The sequence below is a fragment of the Manacus candei genome, unplaced genomic scaffold, assembly GCF_025592945.1.
Source record: "Manacus candei isolate 608988 ecotype Guabito, Panama unplaced genomic scaffold, ASM2559294v1 h1tg000011l, whole genome shotgun sequence".
NCBI lineage: Eukaryota > Metazoa > Chordata > Aves > Passeriformes > Pipridae > Manacus > Manacus candei.
Window position 1 is genome coordinate 980,016 of NW_026138059.1, and position 24,021 is coordinate 1,004,036.

At 39.2% G+C, this 24,021-nt stretch overlaps 1 protein-coding gene across 3 annotated transcripts in view; it reads right to left on the minus strand.

Moving 5' to 3' along the window:
• Positions 1 to 24,021, minus strand: part of VSNL1 (visinin like 1) — a 90,308-nt gene that overhangs the window by 48,144 nt on the left and 18,143 nt on the right. For all 3 annotated transcript variants that reach the window (XM_051778400.1, XM_051778399.1, XM_051778401.1), the window contains exon 2: positions 2,089 to 2,255. In XM_051778400.1, coding sequence (XP_051634360.1) covers positions 2,089 to 2,250 — 162 coding nt within the window. In that variant the 5' untranslated portion in view covers positions 2,251 to 2,255. The remainder of the gene's footprint in view (positions 1 to 2,088; positions 2,256 to 24,021) is intronic.

Sequence of the window (24,021 nt, forward strand, 5' to 3'; positions counted from 1 at the left end):
GACCAACAGATAAATGTCATCCCTCCCAACTAAAAGCTTGTGCAGAAGAATTACAAATCAATACATGCTCCATGTATTTTCACCCTGAACATGCTTTAAGGGGACTGAAGTGCTGTAACTGCAATCATAATGATTTGGTGCTGGTGGCTCCTCCTGGAAAGAGCAAATTTCGCATCTGGGGTTTTGTCTGCAGCCAGCAGCTGGAGCAGGCAGAATGTCCTGCACAGGAGAAGTCGCCACCACGGCCAACACTCAGACTATTGGCTCCTCAGAGACATTATTTTACAAGCATTTCTGCAACAGAAAGAGAAGTACAGCTCTGGATTTACTACAGCTAATTTCTCCTCTGCAAAATTAGTATTTTGCCCTGTATAGACACTGTATATAGGATGGCAATAAACTGGACTAAATATATGACAGTGCCATTACACAGCAAAACTCAAACCCCACAACTACCCAAGCAAGGGAGACAATTGTATTTGATGTGCATATCTAAAGATATATGAGGCCATAAAACTAAAGGCTAGATATTGCAGTTTAGTAAGACTAGAAAGCTGTCTTCAAATTTCAAGAGCGAAATACTGCTTATGCTTTTCCTGTTATTTTTTGCACTACCATTTCTGTAAACATGATATTGAATTTACTCTCTGGTATGTCTTCATGAGTAAAGTATCTTGCGAAATATCTACAAACACTTCAAATGCCCCTTTGAAGGGAGGTAGACCTAACAGTTTTCAGCTGGTTTCAGAAGATATTTTTTCTCACAGTACACAGAAACTATTAAAAAAAAATTAATCTGTTTACTGTGATTTGCCAAAAAGAAAGTAATTATTGCTAAAGAGCTGACATACTTTATTAGGAATTTCATAAAGACCGTTTGCTTTTCTCAGAAACATGTATGAGAAATGACTAGATGTCTGCTCTTGCTGGAAGTGCACTCAGAAGAACTGTTTAAAATAGAAGTTATAAATTATCAGTCGATAACACGCATAATACCTGAGTCTGTAAAAATTCTTTCATCTGAAAATAACATCTATTACAAAGTCATTCATTTCTTAAGAAAAGGATTGTGAGGCAACATCTTGAGCCATAAATATTAAAATATGAAGACAGAAGCTTATTTATGCAAGCTGGAGTTGGAAGTTTTTGCTAGACCATTCATTAGAAAGAAAATGGGGCTAGGCATAATTTGCAGAATGATTGGGTTCAAGGCTGAAGAAATTTAGGAAAGAACTGTAGCATGCATTTGAGAGAAACGACAGTACCACTTGTCTGAAGAAACTGCCAGTGTGCTCAACACTTACATTTGAAAGGCTTTTTTATTTTTATTCAGCCTCACGTATTTATGAGCTGTTCTGATCTTACTCTTCATCACTGCCATCCAATATTTCTCCTAATTAACATTACTTTGAAGTCTCTGACCTTTAGGCAGACATTCAATTCTGAATTAAAATATAATTTTCTTTGTAACATGAATACACTTCTTATGCTACCCCCATAGTCTTCTTGTTACAGAATAAATACATAATAAATGTAAGGAAAAGACTAAATTGAACTTGATAAAATAATGAAAAATAAGAAGAAAATAAACAGATCAGCCTGCTTTTCCTTTCCAATAAAATAAGAACAAAGTGACAGTAGGGAAAAAAATAAAGGCAATACTTAAAATTTATAAACAGAATTCCTTTGTGGACAGTGTGTAATTTATCTGCAGCTCATACTGCCATGAAACTTCATCACTGTCATATAAGTATGTCCAGCAATCACATGGTTTGTGTTGAGCAGGACCACAACCATCTTTTGAGGGTGAAAGAGGTCCATAAATTGCAGAGCATAGAGAATATTTTTGTTGTGAATATATCACAGCTCTTTTTCTAAACTTTTGTTTCCAGTCACTGCAGTTACATGAATCTCTGGTGTGAGGACAGTAGCACTTCCCATTTATCTCATCATCATTGCTTCTCCCAGTAAAGTTATTCCTTAGTCTAAATGACCAGCGAGTCTTGACCACGTTTGCTTTATGTTACTGCATAACTTTTTCTGCAGTCAAATAGTAGGAACTTAGTTAAAGTAAGTTAAATAACTTACTTTTACGTAGAGCTGCTGAAACTCCTCAAGGTTCAGTCTACCACTTGGACAGTCCTTTAGAAATCCTTTGTACCACTGTTTTAGCTCATGTTCATTGAACTCCGTGCTCTTCACCAGATCCTCCATCACCTCGGGGGCCAGCTTGCTGTTTTGTTTCCCCATTTTGCCTTGAAAATAAATGAATACAATTAGCCAAATGTGGCCATTACACTGGAATTGACATAAAGATTGAACTTCACACTCGTACTCACTGCTGCTTTCAAACTTCCCAGATCTGTTAGTGAACATGAACCTTAGTCATACTTGAATATTGGAGGCTGAAAATATTGAAAAAGGCAATATTCTTCTTTCATTTAGGAATCTCAAGGCCTGGAGACAGACTACTTATTTGCCTTAAAATTAGGCAACATACAGCATTTTTTTACACTAAGATTGAAAAAGATTACTTAATGTTTTTCTTTGAATTTACCAAAAAAAATCAGAAATTCAGGGATGTCCACAGAATTACTCTTTGTCTTGAAAATCTCTTCTGATATGACACCCACATTAGCACCTATTCCTCATAGGTCCAATGCTGTGGACAGAGAGGTTTGTAACATATAGCACGAGGTGTTCCACTGGGAGGAAGCAATGCAAGACTCCACACACTTGGTCTCAAAAAATGATGAAACTAAACTGGAAAAATAAATTTAATTCTATATATTTGTACATATAAATGTATATATACACATATGTATACATAGATGTATATTTATATATTTAATGCATAGTTGATATGCACTAGATGGTTTACATTTCACACTGTTAACTCCGGAGATATTCAATGCATTAATCAAATACATTTGGTATACACACTTATAAATATTAAACATAAAACAGCCAGAAATACAAAATATGCATATATGTATAAATAAATACAGCAATTTCAGTATTACTCATGTTGGCCCTCTGAGATACTTCCACGTTTTTTGACATTTCAAGAAAGACATCCTTTGACAGAACTTTAGAGAAATCCTCTTCTTTAATTTTTCCCATTCTGCTACAGTTTGCTTCATGACAGATGTCTTTCAGTTATTTTTTAGTCAGATGACAGACAACACTTAACTTGTCCTGTACAGAACTGCAAAGTGATGAATTTCTTTCCTGAGCCTAGCTTTGCATTTCCATTTTTATCTCCAGTTTAGCATCTATCTCTAATGACTGCACCACGCTGAATGCCTTGATTTCTAGTCCATATGATTACCCATTCCTGATATTAATCGACTGCTTTTGGCATATTCCCCTGTTTCGAAGGGGCAATTTCTTTCTCCTCAGAAGGACATACTTAGTTCTATTCCAACATATCGATCTATTTATATAATTTCCTTTATGGGAACCTTCCTTGAGCAGGTGCAAAGTTAATCACTCCTCCTTCATCTTTCTGAACTACAAGAACCTGCTGCAAGGGCTCACCCAGCTGTTAACTAAGGGCAGCACACCGCTTGCTCTAAACTTATTCTGAAGCTTTGCCAGTCTCTCATTCACATGTTTTGGTAAACTCAGAACAAATATGCAAGGGTTTAACTTTCCAGTTAATTGCCACAAGAATAGCTGTACACTCAGATATCCAGAAATCAGCAGTTTTGACTGAACAACTGGTTTGCAATTCACAGTATTTAGAACAATTGCCCCAGTCTTATCTCTGAAGTCCCCATCTTCTCATGTATGACATTGACCTAATTTGGCAAAATCTGAATTTAAATCCCATGGAGACTACAGTATACTAATACAGTTGTTTCTCTAGCTCCAACTCAGATAGCTTTTACATGAAACAATCACTGGTTTATTTGTTTTAGTCTTTATGGAGCCTGTTTATTTCCCATTTTTGTTTTTGGTTGTTTGTTTTTTTTTTATTTAAGCTCTGTTACCTTTGCAGTCATAACGTGCTTTGCCTAGGACCCAGAAGACCTCTACTGATTCTCAGCAGTTATGGTAACTACCTTAGGTAGATTCATAAGACATCTTTTGGTTCTCTTAATTTAGCCAAGTGTTTTTTTACTTGACTCTTCATGTGGATTCTTATCCCCATTAATGTTTAACTCAACAACACCTATCAGTGAAAAAAAGCATCTTCAATGAGCAAAAATCAGGTGGTTTTGACTGACAATTTTTCTGTAATAGCAACTTTTAAATCTTTGTTGTGTTAACGTTAAAGCCCTTGGAACTGGCACCACACAGGTGGAAGCAGACAGAACTGTGAATCTCAGCTCCATCTTCCAAAGTTACTTGTATTGTTTTCAATATTGTGAAAAACACTATAGAACATCTATAGAACATGGAGATTAAGCATGTAAGAATACATGAATAAACACACATATCCACATGTAACCTTTTCTATCATCAGATTCAGAGAAACAAGACACCAGCTTTCTGCTTCTGTGATACGGGTCCCTAATTTTAGTCAGCTGCTTGTCTGCCACAGGTAGTCCAGTAAGTCCCAAACACCTTCCATCCATATCTGATGTACTTCACCATAGAATATCCTATAGTAAATGAAAACCACAGCTGACATTTTGATAAACACTCTCAAACACTTATTTTTTCCACAGAATCAACCTAGTATTTGAGAAAGGTATAATTTGGGACTGCTGGGTTCGGTACTTTTATTTGCTGCTCCAGCACAGCATGGTGCATAATCTGCTGGGCTCTGTTTGAGACATGCTGACCAAGCTCATCACAATGCCTTCCTGGAATTAGAAGCATTCATTCTTTCTCCATGTTTTAAAGCTCTTTTCTTATGGAATTGAATTACAATCTCCAAGAAAGCTCAAGAGTCTCATATAATTATCAAATATAATCTCACACTTCTGGCTATGGGAGATCCACCTTGCTTGGGAATAAAAACTCAAATACACAGATTATCTAGTTAATCATATCCTAACATCTTCTAGAGCTTCACTGAATCTCTTATTACTATTGAAAAACTACAGTCACCCATTAGCAATGAGTATGCTACCACCAACACATTTAGTTTTCTAAATGAAAACTATTTTTAATTAACTTATAATCATGGTTTTGCAAACATGCATTTTCTTTGTGAAAATCTACGAATACGCATTAGGAAAAGACAGGAGAGAACAGCTGCACAATCACTAAGTTTTCAAGAAGAGGAAAGATCACTCTGCAAGCATTTCTTTCTTTAGTAAATTTTACCATTTTAAACTATAAATTTGCTTCCAAGTTCCATACTTCCAACCATGTAATGTGACAATTGAAATACTGCTATTCATCTTCCATTATGTTTTCTGGCAAAAATCATGAAAGGGAAAAGGAAAAAAAAAGCATCATGCTTTGATTTCAAGCCATTGTGGGGGAGCGATTCACAATAAACAAGGAACCAGGTATTTGAGTGCCACATGGCATCAATAAAGGTGTCAATTCTGTTCCCAATGAGGTTACTCTGGCAGGAGAATGCTTATTAATACTAACAAGGACAACACAATCCAAAGTAGAGATCAAGAAAAACAGTAAAACTCTACTGTTGTGTAGCAAGTAGCAACAGCAATGAAGGTTGAGTTTAAAAACACGTCCCTTTCCTGAAATGCTCAAAGAGGTCATCAGCTGCCCAGAGAAAATGGCTTTTGAGAAATACTTAGTAGACTAGTACTCCAGTACTTCATTAAGTAACACCTTAATTGCTGTTTTTACAGGTCCATAGGAAGGTCAGATTTAAAAGATGGAAATTTATTAAACAGCCAATCCCCAACTTGAGGCAGTCCAGGCTGTGCCAGCAGCAGGCAAGTGCAATATAAGGATGTACCTGCCTGCTCTTTGCCCTGCTGGACCTCAAGGGACCCATGCCAGCCAGCCTGGGAAGCAGGAAAGGGCTTCAGCAGCAGCTGGAACTTACTCTAAAATGGTTCACCAGCATGGGTTAGCAAATATTTTATATGATTTACTGGGGCCTTTAGAGGTAATGGGCATTAAGTCATCATGCAGAAAGAGGAAAACAGTTCTTCTAGTTTTAAGACCTGGTATCATTTGTTTAATAGCTTTCCTGCAATGCTATCATGTGTCCCACACGTGCTTGTGCTATTTCAAATGCTCTCCACTCTCCACTCGATCATCATCCAAACCTCCTGGCCAAGCAAGGTTTTTTTCCCTGGAATATCTTACAGCAATTCCTGCACAGGTTTATCAGGTCTGCAGCTCCCACTTGGCTTGCCAGTACTAAGCTGCCAGTGTGAGCACAGTTCTACAAAACAAAATTTTATTAAAGATGTAAGGAAAAAAATGTGAGTCCAATGTGAGCAAAACGTGACTTACGGAACCCTGTTTGCTGTTTAATGATTTCAAAAGATCTCCCAAACTGTTGCTAACACAGCTTCATTCGGACCGACTTCTTTCCCCTCCTCTCGTTACCCTCCAGTCTCCTCAGCAAGTGTCCAGAGTTCAAAGGGACCAAGTGCAAACAAACAGAACTCTGGCTGTTCCTAAGGAAGAATAAACTGAGTACTTCCAATGACCTTGCATTTGTGCTGAAAAAGGACCCAAATTCCACTGAGAAGACAGCACCAACTATGTCCAGCCCTGTCCTTGAAAACCAGTTCTGTGTTATTTTGCTTACTTCCCATAAATACAGTTATATAAAACCATTTCCTTTTATGTTGCTTCAGGAAAAGTGCTGCCAGGAGGTTGAGGGAGGTGATCCTTCCCCTCTGCTCTGCACTGGTGAGACACATCTCACCAGTTCACCAGGTCACTGGATCCACTGTTGGGCTCCCCCTACCAGACAGACATGGACTTACTGGAGAGAGTCCAGCAAACAACCATAAAGATGATAAGCATTGGTCATACAAAGGAAATCTGAGACAGCTAGGGCTGTTCAGCCTGGAGAAGAGAAGGGTCAGAGGGTCTTATCAATGGGTGTCTAAACACCCAATGAGGGGAACAAATCTGGCAGAGCCAGCCTCCTCTCAGGGGTGCCCAGGGGCACAAGAGGCAGTGGGCACAAACTCGGGTTCAGGAAATTCTGTCTTAATGTAAGAAAATGCTTCTTTACTGTGCAGGTGATCAAACACTGGAAGAGGTTACCCAGAAAAGTTGTGGAGTCTCCATCCTTGAAGATACTCAAAACCCCACTGGACACAGTTCTGTGCAATCATCTCTAGCTGACCCTGCTTGAGCAGGGGCTTGGATTTGGGCATCTTCAGAGGCCTCCTCCAGTCTTGGAGATTCTGTCATTCCGTGACACAGTTAGAGGGAAATGGGGTAGTCACACCACCTGTTTTTGGCATACGCAGTAGCTGCCTAATTTCACTAAATTCCCCATGGATAGCTGAGAGAAAAAGTGCTCATCCAAAGCATCATTTAGAGAAGAGGTGCTGGTGACTGGTCACCTCCCTCCCCTCACTGATTCCAGGAGTGCCTTATATCCCTGGGCACAAACACCTAACTGATTGGAGCTACCCCAACTAATCCCCGTGTACTTTGGCTGCTTTGACACATGACCATGTTCACACTCCGGTTTCCAAGTAATTCTGCATGAGCTGAAGCAGTTGGTAGTCAACTAACACCTCTGCAGCCTCGTGAGTTCTGTGCATTTGATGAATTCCCTTCTATGGTGCATGTTTTTCTTGCTCTTTGCTGGCTTTGGGAAATGGGAATGAGTCGTGTGGACTATGCCAGAAGCAAATGACAACACTCACTTTGCCAGCTCAGCTGTGCTGGCAGGCACTCATTAGGTTGGAAGGAAAACTGTGGTTCACCCCCACCCCTCTGCCCACTCTGAGCCCACAAGCTCCCACAGGAACGTGCTGACTCCTGGGGACTACATGTGAAATCCAGGCATTGAGCAAGCAAGCATGGTGGGTGTCTTTGCAATCTCTGACACAATACAAATCTATAAACGGCACATCAAACACTGAATAGACTCCAACATACATACATACAGGTAACAAAACCCCAAACAATTAGTGCTGGGGAAAGCATATAATTTACAATAACAGAATCATTTTCATATGATTTTTAAGCAGGCTGCTTATCAAATTTCCAGCTGTGTGCTGATACTAACTCTAACTCCTGAAGATTCCCAGCATCGTTCCTTTCTCTTCAGGCTACTTCAGACATTGCCTTTTCTAACATCAGTATGAAGGATAGATAGAAGCAGGCTATCAAGCCACAAAGATGCCTCATTTCTTCAAATACACTTATTGTTTCACAGAAGAGGATGAAATTTGGAGCTGTAGTGTGTCTTTCACAGACAAAACAAACAACAACCTCGTAGCCAAAGCCCCATGGAAATAAGTACCCAAGGAAATGTATGTGTGGAAAAGAAGAGGAATTTTCCCATCCCCATGGAGAGAGACTCTTCACCAGGGGTTGTAGTGAAAGGACAAGGAGTAACGGTTTTATATTGAAAGAAGGTAGAGATAAGGAAGAAATTTTTTGCAATAAGGTTGGTGAGGCACTGGAACAGGTTGCTCAGAGTGGTTGATGCTCCATCCCTGGAAGTGTTGAAGGCCAGGTTGGATGGGGCCCTGGGCAACCTGGTTTAGCGGAAGGTGTCCCTGCCCCTGACAGGTGGTTGGAACTAGATGATCTTTAAGGTCCCTTCCAACCCAGACTGTTTTATGATTCTATTCTCCCTAGGCAATTTGTGAAGCATCTCTTCACATCAGTTGTCAACACAATTTCTAAGTCAGTTTGCATGAAGCAAGGATGATGCTGAGTCCTATACCTTGCACAGTAGAACCATACTAGAAAGCCCTTTTTTCTCCCCAAACATTCAAAAGATTAAGGTATTTTAGAGAAGGTTCTGGTACTGTTGCATGATACCAGCTCTTAAGATGCTGACACCATGTAAGTACTATACTATGATTAAACCTTTTGAAAAAGGGGCCAGTCATGTTAGAAGGAACTAGTGGTGGCAGCAGTTGTTTTTTTCCTGTCACTGTCTCTCCTGTAAGCCAGATCCTCTTCAGTGATCAGGAGCCTTTACTTAATGATGTCATGGTGTACCAGGGTGAATTTACGCTGATACTTTTGGTCTGTGTTTGGCCCAAACAACTGTAAAAGTTCTGTTCTTTCCCTGCCAAGTTTTGAGAAAACAAGTACTGATAAATCGATACCTCGTCCTTGGAAAGAGAGCCTCTTGTATAAACTATATTAATTGGTGTTCTGTGATTGGTTCATCATCTGCCAAGGACATTTGAAGGAGAAACCGAAGAAGAGGGGAGGAAGTCACGACCCCCAACTCAATTAGGGAAGACCCCCGAAGCATACTGCACATGTGTACAGGGAATTCCAAAATTCTCATGCATGCACTGAACGGATGCACTTGCATAATAGGTGGTGGGATGGAGGACCTCTGGCTGGGCAGTGATGGTCACACCTGCAGAGGTTGAGGTCATTCAATTAATTGTATAAAAAGCAGATAGCTCTTCTATGGGGGGAACTAGCTTCACAACAAGGACAACGCTGCCTTTGGTGGGGACACCCGCCACTTTGTGAACTTACTGACTCTCCAAGGATGTAGCTTCTGCTATGGGTAATTATAGGCATGCTAGGTTGGTAAGATAACTTTATGGGCAACAGCTGGGTAACTGGGGAGGTCGTTCTGGGGGCTTATTTCTCTCCTCCTTCCTCCCTTTTGTGTTTGTTCGTTTGGTTGGCCACCTCTTGGTAATAAATATCAGTTTTGTTGAGCTTGCAACAGTGTCATGGTTTTCAAGATTCAGTATGGTCTGAACCCCTCCCTAATACACATGGCATCTGTGGCTCTCCCGCAGGTGGGTCTGACCCCCATGAGTCAAAAACTCCCTCAGTTGGCTCAGTCCCATCTTCCTACTCCTTTCTCAGAACCCTTGGATCTAAACACACAGCAGCTCCATGTCTGCACTTTGCCTGCAAGAAAGAAGAGCTGCAACAACCTGTAGGAGTGGAAGATGAAAGAAATCCACCTCCAGGTGTTTGCTGTCAGGACAGAAAAGCCAGGCAAGGAACACCACGTCAGACATCGGCAGAGGCACCAAGGGCAGAGTACCTGACACCGTGACAGCCAAATGGGGCTGGACAATGCCAGGCACTGAGGACCCACTCTAGCTGACCCTGCTGAGCAGGGCTGACCACTGCACAGACTTCAGAAGTCCCTGCCACCCTCCACAGTTCTGTGACTCAAGAGCTGCAGACATCCTTTCAGTAATAATTGTGGGAGAAACTGATTATCAGGTATAGGTAGAGCTAACAGACTTTTATGTTGCTGTATTGCCCATCAGTTACCTCAGGACCATGTTGTTCTCCCTGCTTAGAAGCAAAACCAAGCCTGAAGGAACAGCTTTCTCCTTCAGACAATACCTGGAGCTCTCTTTTGAGTTTCTAACCAACTATGACTGAAAAATAAGAATTTACATGTGTGTGTGTACGAGGAAGAACCTCTTTACTGCGTGGGAGACCGAGCACTGGAACAGATTGCCCAGAGAGGTTGTGGAGTCTCCCTCACTGGAGATATTCAAGAATTGAGTGGATGCAATACTGTGCAACGAGCTCTAGGATGACTCCACTCAAGCAGAGAGGTTGGACCAGATGACCCACTGTGGTCCCTTCCAACCTTATCCATTCTGTGATTCTGCGTTTGTGTAACACTATACTGCTATATACTGAAATATATAGCAGACATGATTTACAACTGACAACATAAACCTCAAACTATGGGTGAAACAAATAGGCTAGATCCTGATTTATATTACACTACAGCAAAAACTGGAATAAATCCAGTGATTTCAGATTACTTCACTGGCTTTACCAAATATCAGATTCAGGTCCGTAATCTCTTCGTGAGAAAGAAATGGGGAAAAATATAGAGTAATTACATTAAGGAATGCAATTATCCAACCGAATTGAAAAATAAATGGAGAAAAGAGGTTTAACCAAGAGAAGAGAGATATATTTTTAAATTTTATTTGAAATGAGATGGATATTCAATTAGATTCAAGCAATAAAAAACATTTGAAAGGGTAAAAGCTGTGCAGAAGGATGCTCTAACACAACAATGACTGGTATGTAGGGCTTTTTTTTTCTGGGTGATTAGGAAACTAAAATCGCATTTATCTCATTAAAAGTGTGGATTTGTTTTCTGTTGAGTCTGGAATAAAGCAAAAGGGAGTTCTCTACATTTTCAATATGAAAATCAAGGGCAATACCAGATTCACCAGCAGTTCCACTGTTGATGCACTCCTGTGAGTCACAGTAGGGCTCTAGTCAAAGCCCAGTGCTGAAGCTGGCAGCTTAGGTAAAAACTAAGCTGGTCTGAAGAACATGGCAGGGTCTTATTTCTGCCCCCTTTCCTCACTTGTATTGGGAAGTTGCTTACAAAAAGCTATAGCTAGCTCTTGTCCTTTGTAAGTGGACATGGATGGCAGGACACAGCGCAAAGCTAAGAATCACTTGAGTTGTTCAACAAGACACAAGTGCTCAGAAGAGCTTCCAGGCTCTATGACTTAGCTTTGTACTTGGAAAGACAGGGACAAAATCCCTCTTTTGCTTGTTCTTTCTCTCAGGCTCTTTCAGACCACAAGGAGGAGAGTGTCCCCATTACTACAGAAAGTTTAGGCTCTGAATGATCAGTTGTCCTTAAGAAAATTTTTGCTTCCTGTTTACCTTTGTTATTTGGCTTTGATGCCTGCCATAACTCAAACTTGTTTGTTTGTGAGTTTATTGCCATGTCAACCTATTTTCCAATATTTCAGTAGAATTTAGTGATTTATATGTTCTACAAAATTTAGTGATTAATTTCTGGAGAGAACAATATGCTTGTAATGCTGAGACAAACATGTTAAATTCATCCGTTGCCATAGTTTCATTTTGCTACTGGCCCAGTGTCTATTGCTGGGGGTGATCAGTGAGTAACAAGAAGGTGTGAATTTAGGAAGAAGACTCATTTTTCAGCAGTGGAATATGTATTTTCTTCACAGGTCTGTCGTCCTGAATTTTTTCCTCGTAAATAATAATCTTAAAATGCCTGCAGCACATTTACTGTACCTTTCCCTAATAATTCATATGCTGAATACCATTGCAATCACCTAATTATCCAGAATGCTCCAATATCAGAGCCTTGATTGCTGTGACAAGTTTGTTTTGTACCTTTTATGAAATATAAGAGTTTTTGATTGCTTTCTCTGAGGTTTTATTCTAGAATATGGTTTCCAATAAGCCTTCCCTCATGATATGTGAAATCTGGAGCCTCCTGGACATCACTACTTCAGAGTGGCCACTGGAACAAGTTACATATCAGCACTGATAGTCACTTTCTAAGCCTTGCACTTCAAAAGAGTCGTTCATACAATTTTAGATATTTCAGAGATCTATCCACTATTCAGTACTCCACCTTTTCAGAGATAATTTCTGCAAACAACTCTTTTTTAGGAGAAGACTGACAGGCTATGCATGCACATTATAATTTCTCTGAGTAGGTTCCAGTCTTATTCTGGAACCATGGGACAACATTTGTGTAGACTGTAAACACCCATCTAGTTTTGATATGTCAAACTGTATCAACATTTCCTCTGTCTGAGATACAGAATTTCTGTCAATTCGTAGAGACTAGTGTGAATTAAAATTCTGCTTTTCTTTGAGTTAAAGATTATTGAAGGTTCATGCTTGGGGATAAGGTTTTTTAAACTTTAGCCATTGCCTTGACCTCATTTACATATATGCACATTTTTTCCTTAGTTTTCATTTGTTTGTAGATATTCATTTATTTTGTCATAAAGTTATCAAAAAGTATTACATGCTTTCTCTCCACTTGTATTACATTCTGATTTGCTACCAGTTTTCCATACTGTTAGTTTGAAATGTCACTGTACTCTGGTTTGATACGTGCAAAGCCAAACTCCTTAAGTTGGTATTGTCACTAAGAAGTACTTTCACTGTTCACCTTTCAGCCTCATTTTAATTTGAGTTTGAATCCATCAGATGCCTTTATAGGACTGCATCTCTGACTCATAAGTCATTGGGCTTTGCTTAACGGTACAAGATTCACTCTTCATTTATATCCATATTCCTCATCACTCTTTTGAGTGCACTCAATTAGTGCACTCTTTCTGCAAAGGTGCACTAATTGAATCAAATGTTTGATGCTTAAAAAGTCAGTTGTCTTTGGTCCCTCTGCAGTCAATGGAGATGGTCAGAAATTTCAGTGTGATTCACCCCATACAGAGAGAGATGTCTGAAAGCGGCAGGATGAATATACGCATGAGTATTTTAAGACAGAATGAATCACCAAGTGTCTCTTTCTGCTGCTTGTAGAGGCAGCCTTGTAAACTTAGATCTGAAACTGGATTTCTAAATGCTTAAAGTGACACAAGAAAAATCCTACCTTGCTTATTGACAGTGGATAACCTAATGCTGTTCCTGATCTCACTGGGAAACACATACATTTGCCAAAGTTGACTTTTATTCCTATACATCTCAATACTTATTCAGGTTTGATTAATGTCATGACAAGTGTAATATTCTGGTGTACCACATACAGACAGTCCTTTCTAAAATGCTATTTACTTCCATCAAAGACGTGGAAAAACTCTTTTCCACCTTTTTCCAGGCCTCCTCAAACCAAAATAGTTTTAAGTAGCTGAACTGCAGAGATCAAGCTGTTCAGGATTGTTTCTTTATGTCCATGTCATTCCCTGTTTTTTCTTCAGTATAGTTCTCAAGTCCTTGCCTCAAAGAGTAAGATAAATAATTCTTCTTATTATTAAATACAACATTTTATTGTAACGAATTTCACTCTGATCATGTAAATGCTAAATTACATTCTCCAACCCACCTCTAACATCGAACTCTCTCTTTACCCAACACAGTCCCTTTAGCAGCCCCGTCCAATAATGCAAGACCCTGTCTCATTGCTCTGAATTCACAGGGAGAAGAAGGTATGGTGAGCACTGTATGGCCATCCTGCAGACTCTGCTGGAATTAACAGCAGCCAAGATCAGTGACTGGATTGTTTTTTCTCTGTTCCCAACTTACACAGCAGTGACAGGGTCTCTTTTTCATCTTGTTCATGCTCCTGTGTCCTGTAATGACAACTATATATCAGCATATGGGCTACAAATAGTGTTGTGATAACTGAAATAAATATAAGCTAACACATAAAGATACACTTTAAAGCTTTTGCTTCCATTCCATTTCTGCCTGAAAAGGAGCATCCCAGACTGGAGTTAGCTCGCTTTTGCACACCCATCTATGACTGCCGTCATTGAGCTGATTTCAACAGATTGTTTTGACCTATGGGCTAAAAAACGACATTACTAAAACCCACATGGCTGTATTATGGCAGATATTAACAGAAGCAGTTAGCAGGAAAGGAGATTACAGCTTTTTATTTTACTAAAAACCTTTCAAAATCAAAATAAAGTGTTTACATCATTGTGGCTACTGATCCATTGGCGCAATGCTCACCCCAAATTCATTATAAACAAATCGTCAGAACTATCCCTTGTGACTGCTTCAGATGGAGCATGATTAAATGCAGAGGAAAGACATTACTGAGAAGATGAATCATAATTCTGCAGAATGAAATCAATGGCTTTACACTTTTCAGTTGGACGTTGAGAGGTGATCAAAAATGTTACTCATACAAACAAGTGAGCAAATGAATCACACACACAGCTTGAACAGGAAAAATATACTTAAAATTCACACAGCAATAACACCAACTATCAAGGAAACACAGAAGAAAACCTAAAAATATTTTCCTAAGGTAGAATTTTCAAACTTTGAAATGCAAAGTTTTTCCATCACTTTTGATATTATGGTTTGGAATAAATGTAATAAATTTTAGAGTCGTTGGATGGCTCATTTGAAGTAACATTTTAATACCTTCAATCCAGCTCTAAGCAGACAGGTTGGCAACCACCTCACAGCAACAAGGATGAGATGACCTAACTGGTATGACTTAAGCCACTCCAGTCACCTCAGCTGTCTGGACACATGTTGATGTCTCAGACACCTTAGGCCCTTACAGATGGCATTAGACACCTCTGCTTAAGCAGCTGAATCAGGTGAATGTGATCTTGCCCTCATAATTTAGACAGTTAACTCAGAATCATAGAATTCTTTAGGTTAGAAAAGCCCTCTAAGATCATCAATTCCAACAGCTAACCCAGCAACACCGTGTTCAGCTCTAAACCATATCCTCAAGTGCCACACCCATGTGCCTTCTGAACACTTCCAGGGATGGTGACAGCACCACTTCCATAGGCAGCCTCTTTCAATGTCTGACCACAACTTGAGAGAAGAAATTCTTCCTGATATCCAAACCTCCCCTAATGCAACCTGAGGCCATTTTCTCTCAACCTGTCCCTTGTTTCCTGGGAGAAGACCAACACTCACCACACACTTGAACTAACAAATCAGTTAAAGGACACGGTGCCCTGTTTTGATAGCAGAGAAAAGCCATCATAGAGAAACCCTGCTCGCTGAAATTAATTCATCAGGCTTCTAGCTATAGGTTCTCCCTGTGGAGTCCATGAAAAATGCCTTAATCCCCACTTGCTTCTGAAGGTTGGATCTGAAGGTTGGATGGGAAATAAGGTGTTTCTGATCTCACTTAACAGGCTGAAGCTGTTGTGCTATGCTATGTTAGACAACAAGCTGTCAGCCCTCCTGTCCACTCAAACCAGCACACACACAACCAGCAAGGAGTGCACGTGCAGCCAGGACAGGTCAGCAGTGCCCAAGACAGAGCTGCCAGGCCCACCTGTTCTTTGTGCCTATGCACAGATCCAATCACAGAATCAGAGAATCGTTCAGGTTGGAAAAGATCTTTAGGAACACAGAGCCCAACCATTAACCCAGCACTGCCAAGTCCCCCACTAAACCCCCTCTGCTGTTTCATAATGCACAGGAGGTCCAAATCATAGTTGATCTCCAAGTCATTTCTCAGCCTTGACTAGTATCGTTAAAGGATATTGGAGCAAAAAAGGTCAAAGCTGGGAATGTATGAACTGGTCCTACTAGGACTGAATTTAGAAGTATTCACTGTGCTTCCTCCTTTAGAAGATTCTCTTTCCAGAGCTGCCAATCCAATTCTGTCATAAAGCACACAATTGATTCAATGTAAAAATTACTTTAATGCAGACTGAGAACATGAGTTCTTTAGTACTGAATATCTCTGTTACATAGGTAAACCCAGCATCAAAAAGCAATAATGCATGTAACCATTACCTAGTATTTCCTCATTAATTAGCACACTGCTCTTTGAAATCACTGATAGATAATATAGACAAGTCTCACAAACTTTTCTTCCTGGAAAAATGTAAGTATTTTTACAGATGATAGAGCTGCTAGCAAGGTTATATATTGAGGGGAAAAAAGAATGCATTCATTAATATTGATAGAAATTGCAAAATGAGTAAAAAGGACAAAGCAAAAGGAATGCTGGCTGTCTCAGAGGAGACTCTATGTCCCCAGTACAGGAACCTCATTATTATTTCATGATCTTAATGGCAAGCCTCTGAGCTTTGCGTATGTCCTTCATAACTAAAAATTAATTACAAACACAATCCAGTAAATCTTCGCAATGCAGCAATTGAAAGCTGTTAGCAATTTCTTCTAGTTTTCACTTCATTTCTACAGTACAATAGTTCTGCAAAAGAGCAAGGTAAAACATACAACTTTCTATGAGTCTCAAATATGAATCACAGCATATGGTCTTTCTGTTAAAAGATAAGCCAGAGGGAGGCAGGAAGGGAGAGAGAGAAAGCCTCTCATGCTAAAGGACTTCACAGTTTTATCATTTCATACATTAAAAATAATTGGAACAATTTCTTCCAACTGTTTTTCAATGAGGGCTCTATTGGAATAAATTTTTATAAAAACTGGCTGTTGCCATGCCATCACAAAACTGATAAATCGCTCAGCTGAATCTGTGTGTGTGCACACATGCCTTTTTTTTTTTTTTTTGTAATATAATAAAAGGTATTTAAAAAAAAAAGAGCGACATACAGTCTAAATTTTGGTAGCATTTATCACGGCCAAGAATAATAAAATCTATACTGAAGAAAGGGGAGAAAACTGAAGAGACCTATACAATCCACCACACATTTGTAATACTACATCATCCATGAGAACTTCAGTGCCTCATCCTGCAAAGGACAACAGGCAAGGTACACAAGTCTATTGTGTACTGGGCTTTTTTGATTTAAAGAGATTCCTGCTTTTCAGATCACTTTCTAAAATGATTGTTTATCTAGAACACATCTCAGGAATTATATTTTTGCTGATGAAAAAAAAAAGTAAGCAACATTTTTGATTTGGATATCAGTGCATGAAGAACTCCTTCAGCAAAGTACATGGAAAGTTGTTACAAAGGAACAGCTCTGGGACAGGTCATAGCAATACACTGGACAAAATCATTGGACAAAAAAAAAAGACAATGGTGATACAGATAAACATATGAAAGAAAACAAATGAAAGCTATATAAGGATTTAAATTGTTAAGAAATTCACAAAAAATACTTCTGAATTCCTTCAGTTTATCAACTACCAGGAAAAAGCAATTGATAGAGGTTGCTAAGCCCAGACAAGCTGACTCAGAAATCTTTTCAAAGGTCTCAAAATTGCAAATCTAAAATATCAGCCTGCAGTTCCATTAAATTGTCTAGGAAAATAAAATTTTGTTCTGATTCACTATCTACCTTTGTTAGATAAGGACCCCCTCGGGAAACTATTTTAGAACACCTAGCAAGAAAAAGACATTATTGTAGGCTATGTATCCTGGAAAGCATGACATATAGCTCTAATTCTCAAGGGGTAGGATGTTTTTCCCTAACTTAGGGCTGTCTGTCATTGAGTTGACCATGGGAATAGTTCAGGTCTATGGAAGCAAACTACAAAGGTGTTGGATAAAAAAGGAAAAGTAAACATAAAAAGATGTGTTCATTTTAAAGCAGAGTTGCACTTGCAGAAACAGCCCTGAGGCTCTTCTTGAAGCCAATCAGGGAGGATGTCCCCAAAATGAGGAGGGAATTGTTGGAGGTAACAGGCAAGGACAGAGAGCCTGGACAGTCTTCACACAGCTGTGCCTTTTGCAGCAACTGCTGCTCCCAGGTGACAAGATACAGCAGTGGGTGAAATATTTTTATTCCCAACCATGATACTAAGCAGCTGTAACTGCACTGGCAGCTACCCTGGACTATTTAAGTCCATAGAATCTGGAAAGCTAGAAATATAAAACACTGCCTTCCTTGGCATTACCTCATGATTACTTCACTCATCACTGGAGAATGTGGAGGCAAAAAGGTTTAAGATAAAAATGGTTGTTGCTCTCTCTAATGATTCCAGAGTCTGAGAGTGACTTTGAGGATGATATAATCTCCTTCATATTTCTTATACTTCTGCAATAAGGTGCAAAAATTAAACTGCTGCTAACAAAGAACAAAAATATCCTAATGACAAATAGAAAAATATCCTTTCTATATAATCAAACACCCTCTTCACCACTGAATTGCACCCACAGCTTTTTTAACAGCAAAACAGACATCTCCAGATAGCGATTCAGCAAGTAGATCTAAGACACTTCTCCTAGGATGGGATGAGTCATACTTTGGAGGTGCTGTTCTCTCTCCATTGACTCTCCAGACTGTCATGTCTAATAATCACTGATTAAATTAGCTTTCCTGAATTTGTCTGATCCCTTTTTGGCCACATTTATATCTTGGTCTCCACAACATCCTGTGGAAATCAGTTTCATAATTTAATTAAATGTTATACAATAATTTCATTGGTGACCCTCTTTCTTGCACTGTGAGAAAGAGTGACTATTTCTTATTCACCTGCTCCTCATCAGGCATGAAACAGCCAGACCCTTTCTAGCCTATGCTCCACGTTTCTAAACAATTTTACTCCCTTTTTCTAGGCTTTTTACAAATTTACTAATTCTGTATCATACAAGTGACTATAATTACAGATACAATGCTCCACATGCTTATACAATATGTTTCTACTGTCCTAGTACTTCCTAGCCATTTAAGCTGCTATTTGACATGAACAGGTAATTTCAGAGATCTGTCCTTATTAATGCCCAGTTCCTCTCCTGATTTCTACTAGTTAAACTATAGTCATCAACATACTTTGTCCCACAGACATTACCTTCCTCCTTTTGCCAACAAATTCACCTGATATTTTATCTTCCCAATATTCAGTATTACATAATCACACTGCAGCAATTTATACTCTGATTTAAGTCCAACCATTACCAGTAATCTCAAATCATACACAAACCTTTTCACTTCACTAGTCAACTCCACAAGTCATTTATGAATACATTTCATCTCTTCCCCCTCTATCCATAAATCATAAAAATGTGAAATAACTGTTTTTATGTCTACTATCTTTCACCATATTATGGGTATAGAAGTACTACAAATTACTTAGAAAATTCAAAACTATACAGAAGATGGCTTAAATACATTGTTATCATTAAAGGCTAAAAACCTGACTAAATATTTCAGAGTCTTGTATTTTAACAGCCTAGGAAGAAGTGCCGTGATCATTTAGGACAGAAATAGTACAATTTCACACACAAATTCCTGGTTCATCTCCAATCTTTCTTACTGAGTAAGAGTACAGTTTTTGGATAAGGCACCTGGTCTTGATTCAAAGCTTGAAAACAACAGACAATCTACCAGGTCTGTAGTTGGATCAGGCCCTATTTACGCTAAGTGCTGCACTGGTAGAGCTGTTAATTCTCTCTGGTGTGACAACACAGGAGAAAAGTTAAAGGAAATTAAGGCTGCACCTTAGAAATAAGCTAAATAGTGAAATAAAATATAATAATAACAAAAAATCCCCAAGTCCCCTGAACCCAACATCACGAAACAAAGTAATGTTAAAAACTATTGTGGCACTTGCCAGGAGTTTGGAACATCTACTAAATCAAATCAGAGGATGTAATATAAGAACTGTTGCCTGCCAGAAGGCAAAGAACTCTTTGAGCTGGTTATACTTGTAGCACTTTTTTTTTTCTTTTTTTTTTTTTCCCCTGAACTACTCCCAAAAGACTCAGCATAAAAAGAACCTGTTACAGAATGCCCTCTGGAAGTGAACAAGACTCCAAATGATGGCCTTCTGGTAGCGATATTTTTCCATCTCCAAGACAAAAGAGAATACAGAACACATGGTATTCAGGATATCTGTTTTTTCATGGTGGAAAAAATCCCTTTATCTTTGCTGATCAGAGGCCAAGTAAAGAGGGAGGGGAGAGAGTGTGTGTCAAGAAACAGACTCAAGAGAAAGGATCAAAAATCTCTTTTCTTACTTATAAAAAATCTGTATTATTTTTTGTGGGAAAATGTGCATACCACGGAATGGAAAAATGTAGATTTCAAGGCAAGTGGTATAAGGAGCAAGCTTTACAAAGACATGTAAGTGCTTCTATAGGTCTGGACTACTGGCTACTGTAGATTTGACAAGGTGATGTTCAGTATAAATCAAGCATCTCTCTGGCAGCTTGAGTGCTCTTAAGAAATCTCACCAGGTTCCTAAATAGCTATGCAAATCTCATCTCAAGTATTTAGTTGCTGCATTCCCTGCTCAAAATGCAACTTAAACTCTGTCACCTTTACTTCTAAGCATATGACACCAGTATACAAAGCAGGCCAGACATTGAACTTCATAATGCTGGCCTGTGCATCCATGCCTTGTCCTACATGGTACCACTTCTTAACATTCTGAAGGTCCCAGTTTCTCACACACTGCCACTGTAAAACATTCAGGTTGGCATTTGATTCTTCATAAAAATGAAGAACTGTGAGTGCCAAGCTGTGAGCACACGATAACAGAGCAGGGTATGGAATGTGCCTGAACAGCCCAGTGAAATGACTGGCTACAGTGTTGCTGAGAAACAACATTACATATATAGACACACACACACAGAAAAAATATAGGCCAAGCTGGTTTTATTATGTAGACATGCTTAGCATTAAGAATGCCTACACAGTATTACCATGGCTCTGCTGTTAGACAGACAAAGGTAACAGCAAATTGATTGTAAATCTCAGGACCACATTGTCACTGTTCTTCTTCCTTGTCCAATCTTTTCCTGTACTTTTGGCTCCCTGGCAGCACACTTGCCAAGCCAGTCCCATCACATCTGTACCAGCTCAGTCTGACTCTTTCTCCAACTTTCCTTCCCTCCTTCCTTCCTCCCTACCTGGTTCTTATTCCCTACCCACTGCCAACTCTCATCACTTTAGTGTTTTATCTGTACTTTGACTTTTCCTTTTCGGTCTTTTCATCAGTAAAAGCAGTGAGAGCAGCAATGTTCACAGCCTGCAATGTGGATGCACAAGGGAAAAAAACAGAAGCAGGCTTGTTTAAGCTGCAGAGGAGTTCATCTGGGCAACATCTTATCGACATTTAAACAGTCTTGGCGTCTTCAGGCACAAAGATAACCACTCCCAAAGAGCAGAGAGTGATGGATGCTCAGGCTGCCAAGAGGGTTGTCAGCATCTCTCAGAGAGGCAGCAGTCCAGTGGCAGGACTCAGCATGTTTAAATGATGCTGCACATCATACAATATTGGAGAACATTTTATATTAAAAAACAGGTTGTAAAGTCTAAGTGAATTATGCAGCTTATAATTATGTTGTGTAAAGCATAAACAACCCAAGGCAGCCATCAAAGAAACACCATGATTTACAGGTGGCAGGTGCAGATGCATGGGGGAAGGCCAGACTAATACAAATGCTTCTCTCACATGTGGGCAAACGTGGGGTTTGAAGATGTATGTGTACTCCTCTGGTACCCAAAATCACCACAGACTGCTCAGAGGAGACAACACTCATGGGGAAAGCCTCAGGTTTCTCAGTAGAGGCTTAAACTGAGGTTGTTTGTTTTTCCCAGAACAAATGCAGAAACAAACCTGACTGTTGCTGCCAGTCTGCCCCTGATAAAAGGATAAAATGAAAAAGGCATTGGGGTCAGAGATGTCACTAGCATTTGTACTTTCTCTTTTAAAAACTAGCTATGATTCCCAAGGAAACCTTCTCAGAACATCTAGGAAAAACTTTTTTTAAGGTTAAGAGGAGCATTGAATTTATTCCTCTGCTCTGCTTGCCGTATATATCTGTTTCCAAAAAAAAAAAGAAAAAAAAATTAAAAAAAAGGAGAAAAAAAAATCTTGGACCTGACAGGCATGGGAAAGACCTGAGGAGCTGCAATCTCCCAAACAACCAAACAATTACCATCTTGAAGTTTCCATTAAATTAGTCCTTGCCACCAAATAAAGTCATTTGACAGTCTGATTATTCTTCACTGATGTCATACTTTCACCCTATTACAGTATCGGTGCTCCAAACTTTCTTAAAAACAATTTTTCTTTAACTTGAAAGGAGCTACATTGATTTATGACTCCAAGAACATGGCCAGAATCCAGAAAACCACCCAACAGCCAGTTTTTAACTTAATCTGTTCCATAAAGAAACTGAATTAAAATGTTTTTATTATTATTAATGATTACAGTAAATAACAAAAATGTCACAATTTTTAAAACTGTCATACAACCAGAAACAACAGAAAACTAAGGAATTGTACTATTAATGTCAAACCATTTGAAATTATTGCAAAGAAAACCAAGATAAGACTCTTCCCTAACGCAGCATCCACAAATCATGCACAGAACAGGGAAGTTATTATAGTCAGTGGCAGGGAACTTGATTAATCCAGGCTAATTCTACCTGGGTGGTAGCCATTAGCAATTGGATATCTAATCTAAACTAGTCATCAAGGCTCCAATGCTCAACGGAGAGAAACAGGGACCCAATTCACCGAGAGGCAATTCATCCCATACTAAAACTATATATACAAGGTAAGTGGGATTAATTGCTCTCTGGAAATATCTACTCTTGTCTGACTAACAAAAAAGCCTACTCAATTAGACTAAACATTTAACTCCTAGACAGCTAGAATAGTATGAAAAAAAAAATGTCTACTCCCAGAGCTCAGATGGAGCTGACTCTCCCAGGACAACTGTGCTTCAAGCACATCCAAACTGTGCTTCAAGCCTCGGCACAACCTGCGTGGTGAAGCCCAGTGAGGAGGCAGTGGACCTTTGCTGAACTTGTGGAACAAAATACCAGCTTGACGTTACAGCAACCCCTGCAGAAACTCTTCCCAAGAAATTGTCTTTCAACACATCCAGTTACCAACCTGTTCAAACAGCAGATTTACTAATGAAAATCACAGTTTTATGATCTCTGACTTCTCTGAACATCTTCATATATTCATTCAGTTAACAAGTTTCTTTTGGATGAAAAATGGGGACTACGTTAACTTAATTATTTTTAAAGGTATTTTTGATACTTTGAGAGGTTAGTACCACTGTTGACACTTCCATGGGGAATGGCTTAGTATTAACCGGCTCCAACCCTTGGTAATTAATCTACAGGAAAGAACACAAACATTTTTACAGTATTGTATTTCTATAATTCTACAAACTAGTTTTGTATACGTGTATCAGTAAAAGTTAACTTTAGAAAACAGCATCTATCTGGTGGTCCACAAAGAACCGGTTATAACATCTCTACTGCATCTACAATGCTTAGTTTGAAGCACCCAGAGATAGGTAGGTATCCTGAAAGTCTTACTTCTCCAAACAGCACAGGTCATTTTGACATTTTTTAAGAGGACTAATTTACCAGGCATCTAAGTACAGTGTAAATTAATTAAATGGGTTGAAGCAAATCCAGTCACAGCCAAGGGTCCCATGTTACTCTCTTTACTTCGGGTCTCATTACATGTTTCTCTAGATTCTTGTTTTTCTTAAAGAATTGTCCTCTGAATATAGAACTGGCATGCAATCATTTCTAACTTCAGCCATACTTAAGCTTCTTTGATTTGCTTTCAACCATGACATATACTCACTTTGTCCTTGCTTTTGTTCTCTAAAGCAGTTTAT